We start from the raw sequence: 20,000 nt of genomic DNA, 5'->3' as shown, positions 1-20,000 counted from the left end.
CTCACACACATACACACACTCACCACACACAAACACCACACATACACACACCCCCACACAGACATCTTATACACCACACACTACATACACACTCACACACACACATACATACATCTTACACACACACACCACACATACATACATCTTATACACCACACACACATCTTATACACAGCACACATACACACATCTTATACACACACCCATACACATACACACGACACACACCATATATACACACATCTTATACACCGCACACACTACATACAAATACACACACACACACACACACACCACACATACACACACCACACACACATCTTATACACCACACACATACACACACCACACACACACATCTTATACACCGCACACACTACATACACATACACACACACACACACCACACACACACACATCTTATACACCGCACACACTACATACACATACACACACACACACCACACATACACACATCTTATACACACACACACACACCCACACACTACATACACACTCTCACACATACCACACATACACACACCACACATACACACATTTTATACACCGCACACACTGCATACAGACACACACACACATACACTTATCTTATACACCACACACCCACACAAACATACACACACCACAAATACACACATCATATATATATATATATATATAATTACACCACATACACACATCACACAAACACACACCTTATACACACACATCATATACATCACATATACACATCACACAAACACACAACTTACACACACTACACACACATGCCAAATACACACACACACACACACACATTAATCTTCACACATCCTTAACTTTAGTTTGTTCAGTGTTTAGATACAGCCAGCGTTACCATGGATACCATAATGTGTACAACTGTGACGAGTTTCCTCACACCGCTGCTCAGGTGGAGACGCTTCCATCATTCCCATGACGGAGAGCGAGACTCAGCCATGCCCCCTGCTCCCACCAGCCAATCAGGAGTCAGCGCATGGAGCCAGGAAGCGAAGTGCTGAGAGTGAGACGTGTGGAGTGAGGAAGCGTCTCAGAGTAAACAGAGAGAGGGACGTCGGTGATGACGGAACGAGTGTAGCTTTGGGAAGTGTGTGTGTGGAGGTGAGCTCGGCTGAGCAGGTGTGTGACGTGCACCGCACGGGGGCGAAGTGTGTCCCCGGAATGCCGAGTGACCCGCGAGGTCCGGGGCGGGACTTTCATACTGTGGGCGCTCTGAGGGTGAAGCCGGGCCGTGGAGAACCCACACTCTCACTCTCCTGCAGCGACAAACTGAGCCGCTGGTGCACGCTTGGCTTCCAGGGGGCGCTGCTGAGCCACTTCCTGCAGGGGGGCGTGTACTTCAGTGCCCTGGTGCTGGGAAAGTGTCCTTACAGCCCACATGCCCTTCACCGGGCCATCAGCAGGTGGCGCCACACATTTGTTTATTATGCTGCACTCACACACGTTTATTATACGCCTTCCTAACTGTTATTACACATTATTACTCCCCTCTGTTTCCATGACGACCGATTTTTACACATAAAGTGGCTGTGTGTAATGTTTTGTTTGTGTGATATCTTTCTTTCTCTCTCTCGCTCACTCTCTCTCTCCAGATGTGCGAGTGTGACGGGTCTGCCAGCTGGATTCTCTCCACACACTCCCGAGCTTCTGCAGTCCAGCGTGGAGTTCACACACGGCCGCACACACACACTGCAATCCCATGATGCCTTACAGCAGGGCCGCGTGGTGCCGTGTGGAGCCGGTGAGTGAACGACGTGACACACACACACACACACACACACACACACACACACACACTTCATCTGTGTAAGGACTGACCTGCTGTGTGTTTGTGTTTGTGTGTGTGTGTGTGTGTGTGTGTGTGTGTGTGTGTTTTAGCCATAAGCTGGTGTAGTGTCTCCTCTCAGCCTCTGGATGTCACTGCTAACGGCTACAAACAGGGTGTGACCAAGAAATCTCTGGGAACTCCACAGGCTCGGTGATCTAAATATACAAATATATTCAACATGTGCTCATCTGCATATGTTCTAATTTGCATATTGCCTCATTTGCATGTCTTTCTCCTCTCGTTAAACAGATCGTTAGTAAGTAAAGTGGAGCTTTTTCACTCCTTCCTCAAGCTACTGGAGTTAACAGATGACACTGAGCTTCCAGACTCTCTCAGGTGCGGACCTCCAAGCCCCATAATAATAATAATAATAATACCCACTTTTATGGTCAATTTGATTTTTTATTCTAAATACTTTATTATTTGTTTGTTAATTAGCCCACATGGGGTTAAATCCAGTTATGGGTCTGTACATGAGATGATTGACAGGAAGTGTATAACGAGGGAGGGACTGATCGCTTTCCATCATGTGTCTAAAGTCTCGTGCGCGTGTGTGTGTGTGAGACACAGGAAATTACAAAGAGAGCTGAAAGGGACAAATTTAAATCCAAATATTATTCTCTTCCTGTTTGTGTATAATATGCACCACGTGTGTGTGTGTGTGTGTGTGTGTTACAGGGGAAAAGATCTGAGCTCATATTTGGACTATAAAGTAGCAGCAGATGAATACCAGCAGGCTTGGACTGGACTGCGCACACAAGTGTTCACTCTGTGGCCTCAGAGCCCTCGAGACCTACTGCACTTCACCTGAGACACACACACACACACACTGTGGATTTCATTTCATCACCATGACAACGGCTCACCTTTAAACCTTGTAACTTGTAAATATTATAAATGGTTTTGAATATTAAAGCGGGTATTATATTGTCTGTTTGGACACGCCCACATCACATTATGATTTTGCTGTTAAACTCTCAACATTTAAAACAAGGAATTTTTTTATCGAAGTTTTCTGGTTCCCCAAACAGCAGAGTGTGTGTGTGTGTGTGTGTGTGTGTGTGTGTGTGTGTGTGTGTGTGTGTGTGTGTGTGTGTGTGTGTGTGTGTCCGTGTCCGTGTCCGTCCCCGTCCCTCACGATCTCCGTCTGGGCAGATGAAAACTCTGAGGCCCGTCTCTGTTCTTGTGTGTGTTTATTGGTTCGGTCTTCCAGCTACCTTACCGTTTACATACCGCTCTTAAATACAGATATATTTATAGATTTATACAGAGATCAATAAAATCAAACGTCTAAAAGTGATTAATATTCGCTCGTTAATTATTAATAATGTAGATCGTCATGGCAGCACCTCTGATTACATCATCATTAATGTCTCACTCAATCAGATACACTAATAATACAACAGCAGCGATGCCCCCCCCCACCCACACTAATAGTACAACAGCAGCGATGCCACCAATACCCCCCCCCTCCACACACACACACACGTTATTCATCAGTATTATTATTAATTAGTCTCTCACACACACGCGCGCGCACACATTCAGAAAACAAAAAAGTGGGCAGGGCTTTAATATCCAAACGTGTTCTCTCCACTGTAAGCCACATACAGGAATCCGTCCTCGTCCTTCTCCTTCTCGTACAGCTGTCCCATGGTCAGGCTACACACACACACACACACACACACACGTTGAGCCTTTGTGGTTTGGCACTATAACATGTTTACATAATATTTGTAGATTACAGTCATATAAACGTCTGAGTTAGAGACGTGTCTGAGTTAGAGACGTGTCCGAGTCTAACACACACCTGGACTGTGGGACCGTTTTGTCCACGAAGAGAAAGATGGCTTTCTCGGAGGGCAGTTGGATGCGTTTCCTGATGATCCACATGAACTGAGCCACAGTGATGTCCGATGGCACCAAGTACTTACGCTTATCAATGTCCACTATCTGAGAACCCGACACCTTCTCCACGATCACCTACACACACACACACACACACACACACCATATTTCATTACAAGAGCACAGAACAGTCTCCAGACTATGAATAAGAATATGAGATGAGAAGAACGAGCGAGCGATTGTTGGCATGGTTACCGGCTCACAGGAGGCTCCCTAATGGGGTCAGAGGTTGGTCAGAGACCAACTGAATATGATTTGATGTTTAGTGTAGAAACCATGAAGTATCTACGATAGTTACGAACCACGTCAGCTCTATTTACAAAGAACTCCAGCAAACTCATTCATCAGGATTTAAAAGATTACATCATATTTACATAAAGAAATATCAACAGGATTAGAGACAGCTCACAAATATTTCCCTTAGATTTTGCTAATAAAATGCAGATTAATGCTTCTGATAGAATGTTCATTTTTTCTTTCACATGAGAGAAAATCAGAGCGTTTCAAGACGTCCTACAATTGTTTGGCTCCAACACGGCTGGGTCACAAATCAGGTGTCCCAATACTTTTGCCCACACAGTGCACTTCAGGTGATACAGGATTGTAAGATATGTTTATGACATCACTTCCTGCTGTTCTCATGCCGGTTTAATGGGAAATAGAAGCTCGGTGAATAAGATGTCAGACTTCTGATCAGAAGGTTTCGGGTTCAAATCCCAGCACCATTAAAATGCCGTGTTGGCCCTCACCTGCTCAGGTGTGCAAATGTGATCACTCATTGATGAAGAAGGTGAAATTTCACACGACATTCCTGAATTAATTCGGTATGATATTTATTACAGTAATGACTGTCACAAAATTCCTTTTTGTTTGCTCTCTGCAAATAAATTTCACTGTTTGAACTGACGTGGATTTCCTCTCGCTCCTACAGGCCACCTGCTCTGCTGGAACTCCTCGTCTGATCACGGTCTTCTTCCTGTGAGGTTCTGTACGGATCTCACCTCATGTTGGAAATAAACTTTACAAATAAAAAGAATTGAAATGATGTTCGACTGTAATGTTCTTTGATTAGGAATAAAACAGAGTCTGTGAGGGTCTCCACAGCAGATCATCTGTCTCCATACCCCCCCCGTCCACCAACTACCTGCATGTCTTTCCTCACCACATCCATGAACCTCCTCCTTGGTCTTCCTCTTTTCCTCCTTCCTGGTGGCTCCATCCTCAGCATTCTCCTACTGATATACCCCATGTCCCTCCTCTACACATGTCCAAACCATCTCAATCTCACCTCCCTCACCTTGTCTCCAAAACGTCCTACATGCGCTGTCCCTCTAATAAACTCATTTCTAATCCTGTCCATCGTCGTCACTCCCAACGAACATCTCAACATCTTCAGCTCTGCTACCTCCAGCTCCACCTCCTGTCTTTTACTCAATGCCACTGTCTCTAATCCATACAACATCTCAGGTCTCACCACAGTCCTATAAACTTTCCCTTTCACTCTCACAGATACTCTTCTATCACAAATCACTCCCGCTATCACTCTTCTCCACCCACTCCACCCTGCCTGCACTCTTTTCTTCACTTCTCTAACACACTCTCACAGATACTCTTATTTTTAATTCAGTAGCATGCCTGAAGAGTCGAGACGGGGCTCCAACGAATGACATTTTCTGCCAACTTGCGATTTCTTTGGTACTTCTACATATAGTGTCTGGTCTTCACCAGATTTCTCTCACATCATCTCAACACCCTGCTTCCCATTCGTTCATATAGAACCTACAGGCAGAGAATTCCACCGTGATCCGAACGTTTACCCTATGAGTGAAACTCAAATCGCTTTCCAATCCCTCTGGCTAAAGTGATGAGCTCTGATTTCCTGTGAAGGCACGACTCGAATTCTGGGTTCTCGTCTCTTTAGAAAATTATCTGTGATGATATTTAAGAGGAACAACCTGTTAGATTTTATTTCACATTAATGTAAAAGAGAAGGTTCTCAGTCAATCATTCCTGTTCCACATGATGAGTGTTTTTATTGTGTTCTTTTACAGTATTTGTAAAAGAACACAGTGTTTGATGATAAAACGTGGATCTTCACATCCTGTAAGGAGGTAAAGCACCAGCATTAGAAGTCTGAAGTGTTTTTATCTTCGTTATTGCTGTAAAACAGTTTTTGGTGAAATGAGTGAACTTCAGCTTGTTCCTGAATTCCTGAGGTAAGGATTTGGAGGAGGAGGAGGAGGAGGAGTTGAACCTCTCCCTGTGTGATAATGAAAAGAAAGCTTGTTTTTTTTTCTCTTTCCTTTGTGACCATTCTGTGAAAAATCATTCAGGTGTCATGTTCCAGCAAGAGGAGGTGATGGACGTCTTTATTTCCCCACACATTCTGTCTTCTACCATTATTTCATTCTCTTTCGTTCACTGTCAGATTCATTGCTTAACGACTGACACTCATTTCACGTAAAAAAACATTCCAGCTGTGTGACTCCTCCTCCTGCCTGATCTAACCTTGTTTTTAACGACAGCGAGTCTTTTGATTGCTGTATGAAAGCCAATTTGATTGTGTTTAAACTTGTGTGTCGAGTCACGTGGGTTGGGTTTGTCTTTTCTGCTGAACTGAAACTAATTGAATTGTCTATTTTACAAACCGTAAAAGCAACAAAAAAAAAGGTTATAATAACAATGATAATAATAAAACTTTTGTTTATACAGATCTCAGGAAAAACAATACCCAACTGCTGCTGCATGCCGTAGCTTCACCTACACTTTTGGCCTCCTACTGTTATTGACATTTTCTTCTGCTTCCCTGCGTCTATGGAAGCCTAAAGAACCGTCTGGAAAACTATCATATGGTAAAATGATTTTGAGGGCCTAAGCAACATTTGCACCAAATTTGGATGCATGTTTATAGGTGAAATTCTTGGGGTGAAATCTTGAACCTTCGACCTTCTGATCAGTAACCCAATACCTTAACCACTGAGCTCCCACCTCCCTACCATTTATCCACCGTCTTGAATTTTTTTTCCTGATCTTTACCAGATTTGTTTATTTCGAATTTAAAGGCACAGAATTCCACCAGTGTCCGTGAACAAATCACATTTATTATAGAGTTATAGCTGTGATTTCCTCCGACTGTGAAAGTCCGAGTCTCGGTGTTTGGCCCCTTTTTTTTATTATTATTTTTCGTTCTGGAGGGATCATGGATATGGAGTGTTTGGTGAACTGAGATATTTGGATGCTGTCGTCTCCTCACTCTCACACGTTCACTCAGGTTTGTTGATGGTGGTGTGGTGGGTCGTCTCTTATCCCAGAGATCCTCATGTCTGTGTTTCCTTCTGCTTCTCCATTTTAGTTCTGCTGCTGTGGCTTCTCTTAATCAATATTTCTGTCCCCCCCTGTCACCCCTTTACTCTCCTTCTCTCTTTCTGTTGAGGTCCTAATGCTCCTGAGGTTTTTTCCAGATCTGCCTAATAAATTCTGATGCTGTTCCTGCTGCTGAGAATGTTCTCCACATTAACAGTCTAAAGATCTGTGAGGTTCCTGTGGCAGTTAAACTCAAGAACCATGAAGAGGATTTTGGACTGTGATTAATAGAAACAGGTGAAAACCTCAACAACAATGGAATGTTTGTTGTTAAGGATGAGCGAGTCTGGTTCCTCTCAAGGTTTTCACAGTCACCTCAGACTTTCATTAGAGATCAATTATAGCGATAATGAAATTGATGATAATGAAATCATTTATATTTCTCATCTAATTATTGTGATGAAATATCTGCTTTGAGAAAATATCTGTTGTTGGAAATGCTAAACAAATAAATTTGGATTGATTTATTAAGAAACCCGACAGTTCTGGAATCCTGAGTGTTGATGAAGTAAGAACAGAAGTGAAGTGAACGGAAGAGGCGTGACTCCACCCACACTGTTCACATCGACTACAGCCAGAGTCTGATTTAATTTCACAATCTGATTTAGAACAAATCACAATATGAACACCTCTATTAGCGCGCGCGCACACACACACACACACACACACATAGAGACAGACACACAACACAGACACACACACACACACACACACACACACACACAGACACACACACAACACAAACACACACAGACACACACACAGAGACAGACTCACAACACAGACACACAACACAGACACACCCATCAAAAAATGTACCTAATGGTACAGAACTGTATGATTACTGATGTCAGGAAAAACTACACCAACACGTAAATGAGTTTGATGAAACACGTACACAATGCACTTGATTATCATCTGATCTCTCGGACCAAAACAGAAGCCGGAAACAGAACTTAAACACCACTTACATCTCATGCTTTATAATTTTCTCTGTAACGTGACACTCTGGGAGATTTGCTTCCTCCTTGTTACTCCAGCAGAGCGTAAAAAAGATGGAGCGATTATTTCCAAACCAAGAACAGCAGCTTTAACTATAAACAGATTAAAACTGACATGATTCATAACTATGGCGATCGAATTGTTTGCGTAATAAAACAGTTTAGAGCGGCTCAGAGAAACCTGACCTCGTGATCATCTGCTGCTGGAGCCCATCTGCCTGAAAACTGAGATGTTGATTGAGATGCTTTTCTGCACACAGTGAATTGTGTTTCTGTCTGCAGAACTGACACTCGCTCAAATGTTTTTTGTTTTTCGCACCAGCCTGAGTCACTATACAGACTGTTGTAGGGAAAAAAATTTGGAGAGATCAGAAGTTTCTGAAATTCTCAATACAGCTCAGATCAAATGTTTGATGTTGATGAGAACATTACCTTCAGCAGGTGTTGTGTTGGTAATGTTGGTTTATAATATAATTGTCAGAAATGCTACACTGCCAGTTCTGTTACAATATAACCTACTGCTCAGTTTTATTTCTTTTTCATTATTTCATTTCATTTCTTTGAAATGATGATGTTTTCTATTCAGCTGATTCTCAGGATGGTGAAAGAAAGAGTCGGTTGTGAGTCAAGATCGCGTCAGAGACTCGTATTCACACAAGCAGTTACACTGGTGTAAGTGCTAACGAGATTTTACCTGTGTGTGTGTGTGTGTGTGTGTGTGTGTGTGTGTGTGTGTGTGTGTGTGTGTGTGTGTGTGAGAAACTCACGGGAACCCTGTCGGGGTATTTGTTTCGGATCTTGGCCGACTCCACACACCGGTGCTCTGCAGAAGGAAAACATCAGAACAATCAGAGCCATAACAGACATGGTGACATGGTGACATCACCATGAGATCAGGATCCTGATTGGTCAGAAGGTGTTGAATTATTCTCTCTAGGGCTGAAACGATTCCTCGAGTAACTCAAATCCAAAAAAGCTAATTATTTGCCTCAATGCTTGATTTACCGTAATTCCCGGACTATAAAGCGCACTCATATATAAGCCGCACCCACTGAATTTCAGAAATATGTTAATTTTGAACATAAATAAGCCGCACCTGTCTATAAGCCACAGTGTCTACACTGAAACTAATGAACTTTACACGGGCTTTAATGAAAGACACGTTACACACGGTGTAACGGGTGAAATATGTTGCGCTTCCTTTAAGAGCATAGCGGTATTTTGGGAAAAGCCTGGCACTGCATTTTACCGGTATTACTGCATGTGTGCAAGACCGAGGAATATGTCCTTATTATTTTCTGATGCTCATTTCTAAGTTTCTTTGACTAACCCGTAACGCTGTTGCCAAGAAAAATAAAAAGCACTAGTTTTGGAAACCTGTCTGTGCTTATTTGATTTCTGTGGTAACTGGAGTTAGCGAGCTCTCCCTTCACCCAGACTCAACGCGTTACAACGGCTTGTATCTAAACAGTAGCCGACCAAGAAAGTCATTGTTCACTGTCTTCCTCCTTCCTTTCACAACTATTTCTCTCGGGAGTTTATCTTTTGCCATCGTCGTGCGTTTAAAAATCACCTGATGGAAGTTTTTTCTCCCGATGCCGTGCAGCTCAAAACAAAGGTGAGGTGCGTTTTTTTGTTTCCGTTCGGAAATTTAATTGGTCTAATGTTATGGGGTTCAGTTTTTTGGCTTGAAGTTTGTGAAACCGGAAAAAAAACAGGAAAAATTCATAAATTAGCCGCTTCGTTGTTTAAGCCGCAGGGGTTCAAAACGTGGGGAAAAAGTAGCGGCTTATAGTCCGAAAAATACAGTAGTCCATTAAACTCCACACGGAGAACTTTGTTTCCCCACGGACTATTATTACTGACGCACCACCCTCTAAACACCGGAGCGGCTCTGGGAGTCATTTATAAACGTGGCGTATGCACAAAACAGGGCTGGAAACATGCGGACGCCACTTTCCACACAAAGGCTGTGAATGATGTAATCAGGTTTATAAATGAAAGCCGTGGACCGGTAACACCGGAGATGCTGCAGAATGAAAAATGGAGGGATGGAGAGGAAACAGTTTGGGTTCATTTCAAACTTAAGCATAAAGAAAACACAGTACAGTGCGTTTTACTTTTTAAAGTAATTTGAAATAGATTTTATGTATATATTTGTATTTGCATTTTGATGTAATACAGTTTTCACAGATTGAATTTCAGCAATAAAAAGGTTCATTTTTCTAAGAACAACAAATGACGTTGATTTTAAAAGACCCGTCTTATTTTCTCCTGTATATTTTGTATTGCTTTTAAAGACACACAAACTACTACTCGATGGAATAATCGGTAGAATACTCGATGACTGAAATAATGGATAGCTGCATCCCAGATTCACTCGTTCTGATATAATGGCGCTTCCATAGTAACAGCTCATAATGTAAGGAGTCTCCAGTGCTGGAGTGGAGAGACGGTGAAGGTCTGAGTGTTTATAGCTGCTATAACGTAAATGAGAACAGGAACTGATCTGTAAAGTGAATCCATTTATTTTTCTCGTTATAGCAGCTATAAACACTCGTAACCTGCAGAGACACACCGCTGTTGATTTTTTTCCTCTATCTGCACATCACCTCCTGTTTGGTTTTTGTTGACTCATGACTTTAATAGTTCTCCTGTCTAAAGTGTGCGTGTCCATTACAGCACTAAAACACTGCATTATTCAACTCCACACTCAGCACTCAGACCTGATCAATACACTTGTATCTCCTGCTGTGTGAAGGGGCACTCAGGGGCAAAGCCAGGGGAAAATACTGGGGGTGGGAGGATAGGGTGGGCTTCAGAGGGGAAGATTCAGGAAAAATTAGAAAGGGGTGGAAATCGGGGTGGAAGTGAAGGCATGAGTTCTATAGTGTAAGCAAGACTTGGTTTTATCAGGGGTGAAAGTGAGGGGTAGTTTATCAGGGGTGGAAGTAAGGGGTAGTTTATCAGGGGTGAAAGTAAGGGGTAGTTTATCAGGGGTGAAAGTAAGGGGTAGTTTATCAGGGGTGAAAGTAAGGGGTAGTTTATCAGGGGTGAAAGTAAGGGGTAGTTTATCAGGGGTGAAAGTAAGGGGTAGTTTATCAGGGGTGAAAGTAAGGGGTAGTTTATCAAGGGGTGGAAGTAAGGGGTAGTTTATCAAGGGGTGGAAGTAAGGGGTAGTTTTTCAAGGGGTGGAAGTAAGGGGTAGTTTATCAGGGGTGGAAGTGAGGAGTGGTTTATCAGGGGTGAAAGTAAGGGGTGGTTTATCAGGGGTGAAAGTAAGGGGTAGTTTATCAGGGGTGGAAGTAAGGGGTAGTTTATCAGGGGTGGAAGTAAGGGGTAGTTTATCAGGGGTGAAAGTAAGGGGTAGTTTATCAGGGGTGAAAGTAAGGGGTAGTTTATCAGGGGTGAAAGTGAGGGCTAGTTTATCAGGGGTGAAAGTAAGGGGTAGTTTATCAGGGGTGAAAGTGAGGGCTAGTTTATCAGGGGTGGAAGTGAGGGCTAGTTTATCAGGGGTGGAAGTGAGGGCTAGTTTATCAGGGGTGAAAGTAAGGGGTAGTTTATCAGGGGTGAAAGTAAGGAGTGGTTTATCAGGGGTGGATGTAAGGGGTAGTTTATCAGGGGTGGATGTAAGGGGTAGTTTATCAGGAGTGGAAGTAAGGAGTGGTTTATCAGGGGTGGAAGTAAGGGGTAGTTTATCAGGGGTGGAAGTAAGGGGTAGTTTATCAGGGGTGGAAGTAAGGAGTGGTTTATCAGGGGTGGAAGTAAGGGGTAGTTTATCAGGGGTGAAAGTAAGGGGTAGTTTATCAGGGGTGGAAGTAAGGGGTAGTTTATCAGGGGTGGAAGTAAGGGGTAGTTTATCAGGGGTGAAAGTAAGGGGTAGTTTATCAGGGGTGAAAGTAAGGGGTAGTTTATCAGGGGTGGAAGTGAGGGCTAGTTTATCAGGGGTGGAAGTGAGGGCTAGTTTATCAGGGGTGGAAGTGAGGGCTAGTTTATCAGGGGTGGAAGTGAGGGCTAGTTTATCAGGGGTGGAAGTGAGGGCTAGTTTATCAGGGGTGGAAGTGAGGGCTAGTTTATCAGGGGTGAAAGTAAGGGGTAGTTTATCAGGGGTGGAAGTAAGGGGTAGTTTATCTGGGGTGAAAGTAAGGGGTAGTTTATCAGGGGTGAAAGTAAGGGGTAGTTTATCAGGGGTGGAAGTAAGGGGTAGTTTATCAGGGGTGGAAGTAAGGGGTAGTTTATCAGGGGTGGAAGTGAGGGCTAGTTTATCAGGGGTGGAAGTGAGGTGTGGTTTATCAGGGGTGGAAGTGAGGTGTGGTTTATCAGGGGTGGAAGTGAGGGGTAGTTTATCAGGGGTGGAAGTGAGGGGTAGTTTATCAGGGGTGGAAGTGAGGGGTAGTTTATCAGGGGTGGAAGTGAGGGGTAGTTTATCAGGGGTGGAAGTGAGGGGTAGTTTATCAGGGGTGAAAGTAAGGGGTAGTTTATCAGGGGTGGAAGTAAGGGGTAGTTTATCAGGGGTGAAAGTAAGGGGTAGTTTATCAGGGGTGGAAGTAAGGGGTAGTTTATCAGGGGTGGAAGTGAGGGCTAGTTTATCAGGGGTGGAAGTGAGGTGTGGTTTATCAGGGGTGAAAGTAAGGGGTAGTTTATCAGGGGTGGAAGTGAGGGCTAGTTTATCAGGGGTGGAAGTGAGGGGTAGTTTATCAGGGGTGAAAGTGAGGGGTAGTTTATCAGGGGTGAAAGTAAGGGGTAGTTTATCAGGGGTGAAAGTAAGGGGTAGTTTATCAGGGGTGAAAGTAAGGGGTAGTTTATCAGGGGTGAAAGTAAGGGGTAGTTTATCAGGGGTGAAAGTAAGGGGTAGTTTATCAGGGGTGAAAGTAAGGGGTAGTTTATCAGGGGTGGAAGTAAGGGGTAGTTTATCAGGGGTGGAAGTGAGGGCTAGTTTATCAGGGGTGGAAGTGAGGGCTAGTTTATCAGGGGTGGAAGTGAGGTGTGGTTTATCAGGGGTGGAAGTAAGGGGTAGTTTTTTTTAGAGGTGGTTTATCAGGGGTGGCAAAATAGGAAACAGGGATTGAATATTTGGGAAACAGAAAACAGAATATAAATAAGTAAAAAATATATAATATAATATATTATTATTATTATTATTATTATTATTATATAAATGACATGTTGATATTGTTAAATATATAAATATGCTAGTGTTACATACACACCATCTATTATTATAATTATTATTATTATTATTATTATTATTATATAAATGACATGTTGATATTGTTAAATATATAAATATGCTAGTGTTACATACACACCATCTATTATTATAATTATTATTATTATTATTATTATTATTAACACACAAATGAATTATTTGGAAACAGAGAGAGAGAGAGAAAACAATAACCCCCACCTCCACACAATCCCCCCCCACACACACAATTCAACACCATACCATTCCATACCACACACACCAAAAATACCATACACACAAACACCAAACCTCCACCACCACACAATTCCACACACACCAAACACAAACACCAAACCCCCACCACCACACAATTCCACACACACACACACCACACAAACACCACATACACCACACAATTCCACACACACCAAAACATACCATACACAAACACCAAACCCCCCCCACACACACAATTCAACACCATACCATTCCATACCACACACACCAAAAATACCATACACACAAACACCAAACCTCCACCACCACACAATTCCACACACACCAAACACAAACACCAAACCCCCACCACCACACAATTCCACACACACACACACCACACAAACACCACATACACCACACAATTCCACACACACCAAAACATACCATACACAAACACCAAACCCCCCCCACACACACAATTCAACACCATACCATTCCATACCACACACACCAAAAATACCATACACACAAACACCAAACCTCCACCACCACACAATTCCACACACACCAAACACAAACACCAAACCCCCACCACCACACAATTCCACACACACACACACACCACACAAACACCACATACACCACACAATTCCACACACACCAAAACATACCATACACAAACACCAAACCCCCCCCACACACACAATTCAACACCATACCATTCCATACCACACACACCAAAAATACCATACACACAAACACCAAACCTCCACCACCACACAATTCCACACACACCAAACACAAACACCAAACCCCCACCACCACACAATTCCACACACACACACCACACAAACACCACATACACCACACAATTCCACACACACCAAAACATACCATACACAAACACCAAACCCCCACCACCACACAATTCCACACACACACACCGCACAAACACCACATACACCACACAATTCCACACCATACCACACACACCAAAACATACCATACACACACACCAAACCCCCACCACCACACAATTACACACACACACACACACACACACACACCACACAATTCCACACCATACCACACACACCAAAACATACCATACACACACACACACCAAACCCCCACCACCACACAATTCCACACACACCAAAACATACCATACACACACACACCAAACCCCCACCACCACACAATTCCACACCATACCACACACACCAAAACATACCATACACACACACACCAAACCCCCACCACCACACAATTCCACACAAACACACACACCGCACAAACACCACACAATTCCACACCATACCACACACACCAAAACATACCATACACACACACCAAACCCCCACCACCACACAATTCCACACACACACACACACACTGCACAAACACCACATACACCACACAATTCCACACCATACCACACAATTCCACACCATACCACACACACCAAAACATACCATACACACACACACACACACCAAACCCCCACCACCACACAATTCCACACACACACACACACCGCAAACACCACACAATTCCACACCATACCACACACACCAAAACATACCATACACACACACACACACACACACACACACACACACACCAAACCCCCACCCACCACACAATTCCACACACACAACCCACCCACCACACCATACCGCACGAACACCACACAATTCCACACACACTAAAACATACCATACACAACCATCACCCCCACCCACCACATCTTACCATACACACCACCCGCACACACCATACCATACACACCCACCACTTCCCAGCACCACACAAAAACACCATACCATATAAACACACACACACACACACACACACACACACTAACACCACTAACACCACTAACACTATAACGCGCGCGCCCACACACACCTGTCATTCTACTATTAATCGGATTTAGGTTCTAGAAAGTTCTCTGTCTGTCGCGAGCTGTTTGTTTATCTTTCACTCCCGTTATATCGGTAGGAGGAACCGCGTCACATCCATCACATTACCGAGAGAATGATCTTCTTTAAACATCCATTTCATGTTGGCGGTTTCCACCACAGCCTCCACAGCGCCGCGCTGATCTTCTCACCCGGAACTCAGGAAATCTCAGTAAACACACCGAAACACAACAACGTCTCAACCAAAACGTCACAAATGTTATTAGCTTGGCTAGGCTAGCAGTCTGTAATGCGCATGCGTACCAGAAACACAGACCCCCCCCCTACTTCGGTATGATGACGTCATTCCGGCGACTCCATTTCCTCGTCAGTGGTCAGAGAGAGAGAGAGAGAGAGAGAGAGAAAACAATAATACACATAAATAAGTCAAAAGTATATATAACACACACTCACACACACACACACACACATATAAGAAACTGTGTGGTTACCTACAGTCGGAGGGCAAAACGTCTTTATCACAAAGCTCTTAAAAAGAACCCTTATATCCTGAATGGTTTTCCAACAATTTTGAGGAGTAACCAGAGATGTTGAGTGCTTGTTGGCTGCTTTTTCCTCACTCTGGTCTAACATAATACAAACTATCTCAGCTGGTTTTAGATGTGGAGATTGTGGAACCCAGGTCATCTGATGCAGCGCTCCATCACTCTTCTTCATGAAGAAATAGCTCTTCCAGAACCTAGAGATGTGTTTGGGGTTGTTGTTCTGTTGGAAATCAAATGATGCTCACACTAAGTGTAAACCAGATGTAATGACATGTTGCAGTAGAATGCTGTGGTCTCCATGCTGGTGCTCAACCTGGACTAAATCACCAACAGTGTCACCAGGAAAGCACCTCGGCAGCATCACACCTCGTCTGCTTAGAACCACAAATCTAACCACTAATCTTTGGACTACAGAGCAAAAGACAGTTTTCCACTTATCTAATGTCCATTCCTTGTGTTTCTCGGCCCAAGAAAGTATTTTCTGCTTGTTGTTTTCTTGCATAAAGTGCAACCTAGTGCAAGCAGTGCAGACGAAAAACAGTGCAGACAGACAGTGCAGACAGACAGACAAACACAAGACAATACACATAACACAAGACAGTGCCGACTAGTAAACCTACTGTACACTCTGAGTATACAGCACTATGTAGAGAAGTATAAACACCATAACCGAGAGTAAATATAAACAAACACAATGCAGTGCAGAAAACAGCAGCAGCAGTCCAGAGGTGCAAAAAACAGCATGTAAACAGTGTAATATGGTGAAGTATAAATAATAAATAAATAAATGGATGGGATGAGTAATGAGTGTAGGACTCGATGAAAAGATATTTCTTTAATTTGCACTTAAACTGCACTAAAATTGACACACTTTCCTCTGCACAAGACAACTGATGCTCTAAAGCACATAAAGGAGGCAAAAATGTCACCATTGAACTTTTGATAAGACACACCTGTGACCTTAAACCCATTTCAGGTGACACCCAGTAAATCTGATGAGAGAACGCCAGGAGCTTGCTGAGCAGCAATCACAGCTACATGGAGATACTTTGGAGAATCTAAAGTATAAAACATATTCTGGGTTCTAACACATTTTAGTTTACTTACTGGATTCTTCACTATTAATGTATTAAATCTGAATATATATATATATATAGTGCCCACAGCACTGTCTTCTTCTGACATTCTGTCTGACACAGGATAGAAACTATGAAATAAAGAAAATAGACTATTTGAATAATCGAATACATATTCATGGACAAATAAAAATAAAAATGTAAGTTTGTGATTCTGATAGAGTTTAGGCAGCTGAGAAGGCTTTGCTGGCCCTGATGGATCACCACTGCTGGGAACTGTCCATGGTATAAGGTGAAAATCCATAGCTAGAGGTGAGGTCTAAACAGTTTGAATGTTCTCGTCTGGGCCATTCTTCACCTCTACATTGAGCACTGCCATGCTGTAAAACCTTCAACTAGCCCTGGATTATCATGGATTATTTTTTATTATTGAACTGTTCTTCTTTCTTCTTGTTCTTCTAAGATGTAAAATTTTCCCTTTCGTCATCACCTTTTCCAACCCAGTGCTGTACACCAGTATTTCAAGTCCATGTGAATATAAATATATACGTGTGAGAAACACTTGATGTCAATCTCATAATCTGTTTATCATGTTCACAGGTTATATTAAATCTCACTTTCATCACTCAGATCACGTACTTCCATTGTTGTTTTAAATAACTACATTCTATTCCTATGAGTCATGATCAACTGGAAAATTGGTGGAAGGAATAAACCACTAAGAGTCACTGTTTTTCTGAAGTAAAAAATAAAAAGTAATCATTGAGCCTGACACAAAGCAGAGCTAAAGATGATCTACAGCAGCACATGCACAGATGTTTTGTTTTACTTCTACCACATTAATTTACCAACAATCACAATTTTTATTTATTATATCAAACTCCCCTGGTCTAGTGGTTAAGATGCAGCGCCCTCACCGCTGCGACCCGGGTTCGATCCCCGGTTAGGGAACCATCCCCAGCCACTCTCAGTGCCGGTCCCAAGCCCGGATAAATTGGGGAGGGTTGCGTTAGGAAGGGCATCCAGCGTAAAACGTGCCAAATCAAACGTGAGGAGGATCCGCTGTGCCGACCCCTAATGGGAGAAGCCGAAAGAAAGTTTGTATATCAAACTCAATCTTGATTCCTGAGGTACGAGTGATCCTGTTTGTTTCTTATTGCTGAAGCTGCCTGATTCATCCTGATGCCCTACCTCTGGATGAAGTCCTCGTCACTCGCTGCAGCTGAAGATGTTCTCCAGATGAACAGTCTAAAGTAAAGCTTTACACTTAAGTCTTCATCAGTGAACAAGAGAAAACCCCCAAAATGATGGAACTGTAATGAATGGACATTCAGTGTTGAGGATGAGTCTGGTTCCTCTTAAGGTTTCCTCCTCATACCATCTAAGGGTTTTTTTCTGTTATCACGATTGTAAGCTCTTTATCTCTGACTTGTTCAAAGCGCTGGCACCGGAGACTCCTTTCATCCATGTTACATCAGAATCAGAATCAGAATCAGGTTTATTGGCCAAGTGTGTTGACACACACAAGGAATTTGGTTCCAGCTGTTTGTTACTCTCAAAAGTACAGACATCAATAAAAACTTATACATGACAAAACAGACATGACAAGACAAATACAGACAATACAGACAATGTGAGACAGTATAGACAGTGTGGGTAATAAATAGGGCTACAGATCAGTGATGTATATAAAGTGTGAGAGTGCATGGTAGTGTAAATGACAGTATTGTGTGTCAGGTATGATTAGAGAGTTTACTATAGAACTTTGTACAGTAAATAGCAGCAATAGTGTGTGTAACATATACAGATAATGTGATGAGTGAGAGTTCTGTGCAGTACTTATAGATATGAGATATGAGCAGGGAATATAATTATGGTCAGTTGTTAGTGAGGCTGATTGCTTGGGGAAAGAAACTGTTCCTGTGTCTGGCAGTTTTAGTGAACAGAGTTCTGTAGGACCTGCCAGAAGGGAGGAGCTGGAAGATGTTGTGTTCAGGGTGTGAAGGGTCAGTAGTGATTTTTTTTCTGCCCGGTTTCTGGTTCTTGTATGGTACAAGTCCTGGAGAGTGGGCAGAGGAACACCAATGATTTTATCTGCTGTTTTAACAGTTTTCTGCAGTCTGTTTCTGTCCTGTTTTGTTGCTGCTCCAAACCAGATGGTGATTGATGAGCACAGGACAGATTCAATGACGGCAGTGTAGAACTGCATCAACAGCTCCTGTGGCAGACTGTACTTCCTTAATTGGTCTAGAAAGTACATCCTCTGCTGGGCCTTTTTCAGAATCGAGTTTATGTTTGATTCCCATTTCAGGTCTTGGGAAATGGTAGTGCCCAGAAACTTGAAGTTCTCCACAAATGACACAGGGATGTTGGATATTGTGAGGAGTAGTTGTGTTGAAGGGTGTTTCCTAAAGTCCACTATCATCTCCACAGTTTTGAGTTTTTAGCTCAAGGTTGTTCTGACTGCACCATAACACCAGCTGCTTCACCTCCTGCTCATATGCAGACTCGTCACCATACATAAACATCTCCTTACAATCTGAAACTTCACATCAGCAATTATTTTTTACAGCAGAATTGATCTGAGTTGTACAGAAATAAACAAGATAATGATGTCCATTAAGGGGTCATTAAAGTATAAATGAATTGTAAATAAATATGACGTAGGTCGTTTGTGTAGTTTCTGCTTTTTTAATTCCAATTATGTTTATGTTGGTAATTAATAATGAATATTACATTATCGAATATGATATCAAAACTATTAAAACGTATAAACTTTGAGTAATTAAAAGTTATTAAAAACTTTAAAAACGTTTTTTTTTCTATGCGCTATAAAGATTTTGAGCGTATTGTGGGCGGGACTTTGGGTTGCCATGGTGGTGACGCGGTCATGGTAACGCCGCGACTC

The 20,000-nt window shown here is 42.7% G+C and overlaps 3 protein-coding genes across 6 annotated transcripts in view; 2 read left to right on the top strand and 1 right to left on the bottom strand.

Annotated features, from left to right (window-relative positions):
* adat1 (adenosine deaminase tRNA specific 1) overlaps positions 1 to 2,819 on the top strand; it is a 13,319-nt gene extending 10,500 nt beyond the window's left edge. The window contains exons 5-9 of the mRNA XM_083561293.1: positions 932 to 1,442; positions 1,632 to 1,780; positions 1,918 to 2,017; positions 2,117 to 2,203; positions 2,546 to 2,819. Of these exons, the coding sequence (XP_083417419.1) occupies positions 932 to 1,442; positions 1,632 to 1,780; positions 1,918 to 2,017; positions 2,117 to 2,203; positions 2,546 to 2,678 (980 nt within the window). The 3' untranslated portion in view covers positions 2,679 to 2,819. The remainder of the gene's footprint in view (positions 1 to 931; positions 1,443 to 1,631; positions 1,781 to 1,917; positions 2,018 to 2,116; positions 2,204 to 2,545) is intronic.
* A 224-nt stretch (positions 2,820 to 3,043) lies between these two features.
* gabarapl2 (GABA(A) receptor-associated protein like 2) lies at positions 3,044 to 15,786 on the bottom strand. Its single transcript, XM_083561306.1, has 4 exons — positions 15,580 to 15,786; positions 8,907 to 8,962; positions 3,678 to 3,850; positions 3,044 to 3,529 (listed from the first exon to the last, which is right to left on the bottom strand). The coding sequence occupies exons 1-4, from the start codon at positions 15,611 to 15,613 to the stop codon at positions 3,439 to 3,441; spliced, it is 354 nt and encodes a 117-aa protein (XP_083417432.1). The 5' UTR covers positions 15,614 to 15,786; the 3' UTR covers positions 3,044 to 3,438.
* A 4,197-nt stretch (positions 15,787 to 19,983) lies between these two features.
* The window catches only part of tmem231 (transmembrane protein 231), a 4,469-nt gene continuing 4,452 nt past the window's right edge, over positions 19,984 to 20,000 (top strand). For all 4 annotated transcript variants that reach the window (XR_014536746.1, XM_083561259.1, XM_083561258.1 and 1 more), the window contains exon 1: positions 19,984 to 20,000. This exon is cut by the window's right edge and continues 393 nt beyond it. The gene's annotated coding sequence lies outside the window, so the exon portion shown is untranslated.

Source organism: Silurus aristotelis, assembly GCF_946808225.1.
Source record: "Silurus aristotelis genome assembly, chromosome: 14".
In the NCBI taxonomy this organism is placed as follows: Eukaryota; Metazoa; Chordata; class Actinopteri; order Siluriformes; family Siluridae; genus Silurus; species Silurus aristotelis.
The sequence above is the reverse complement of the archived record's forward strand: the minus strand, read 5'-3'. Positions and strand labels throughout refer to the sequence as shown.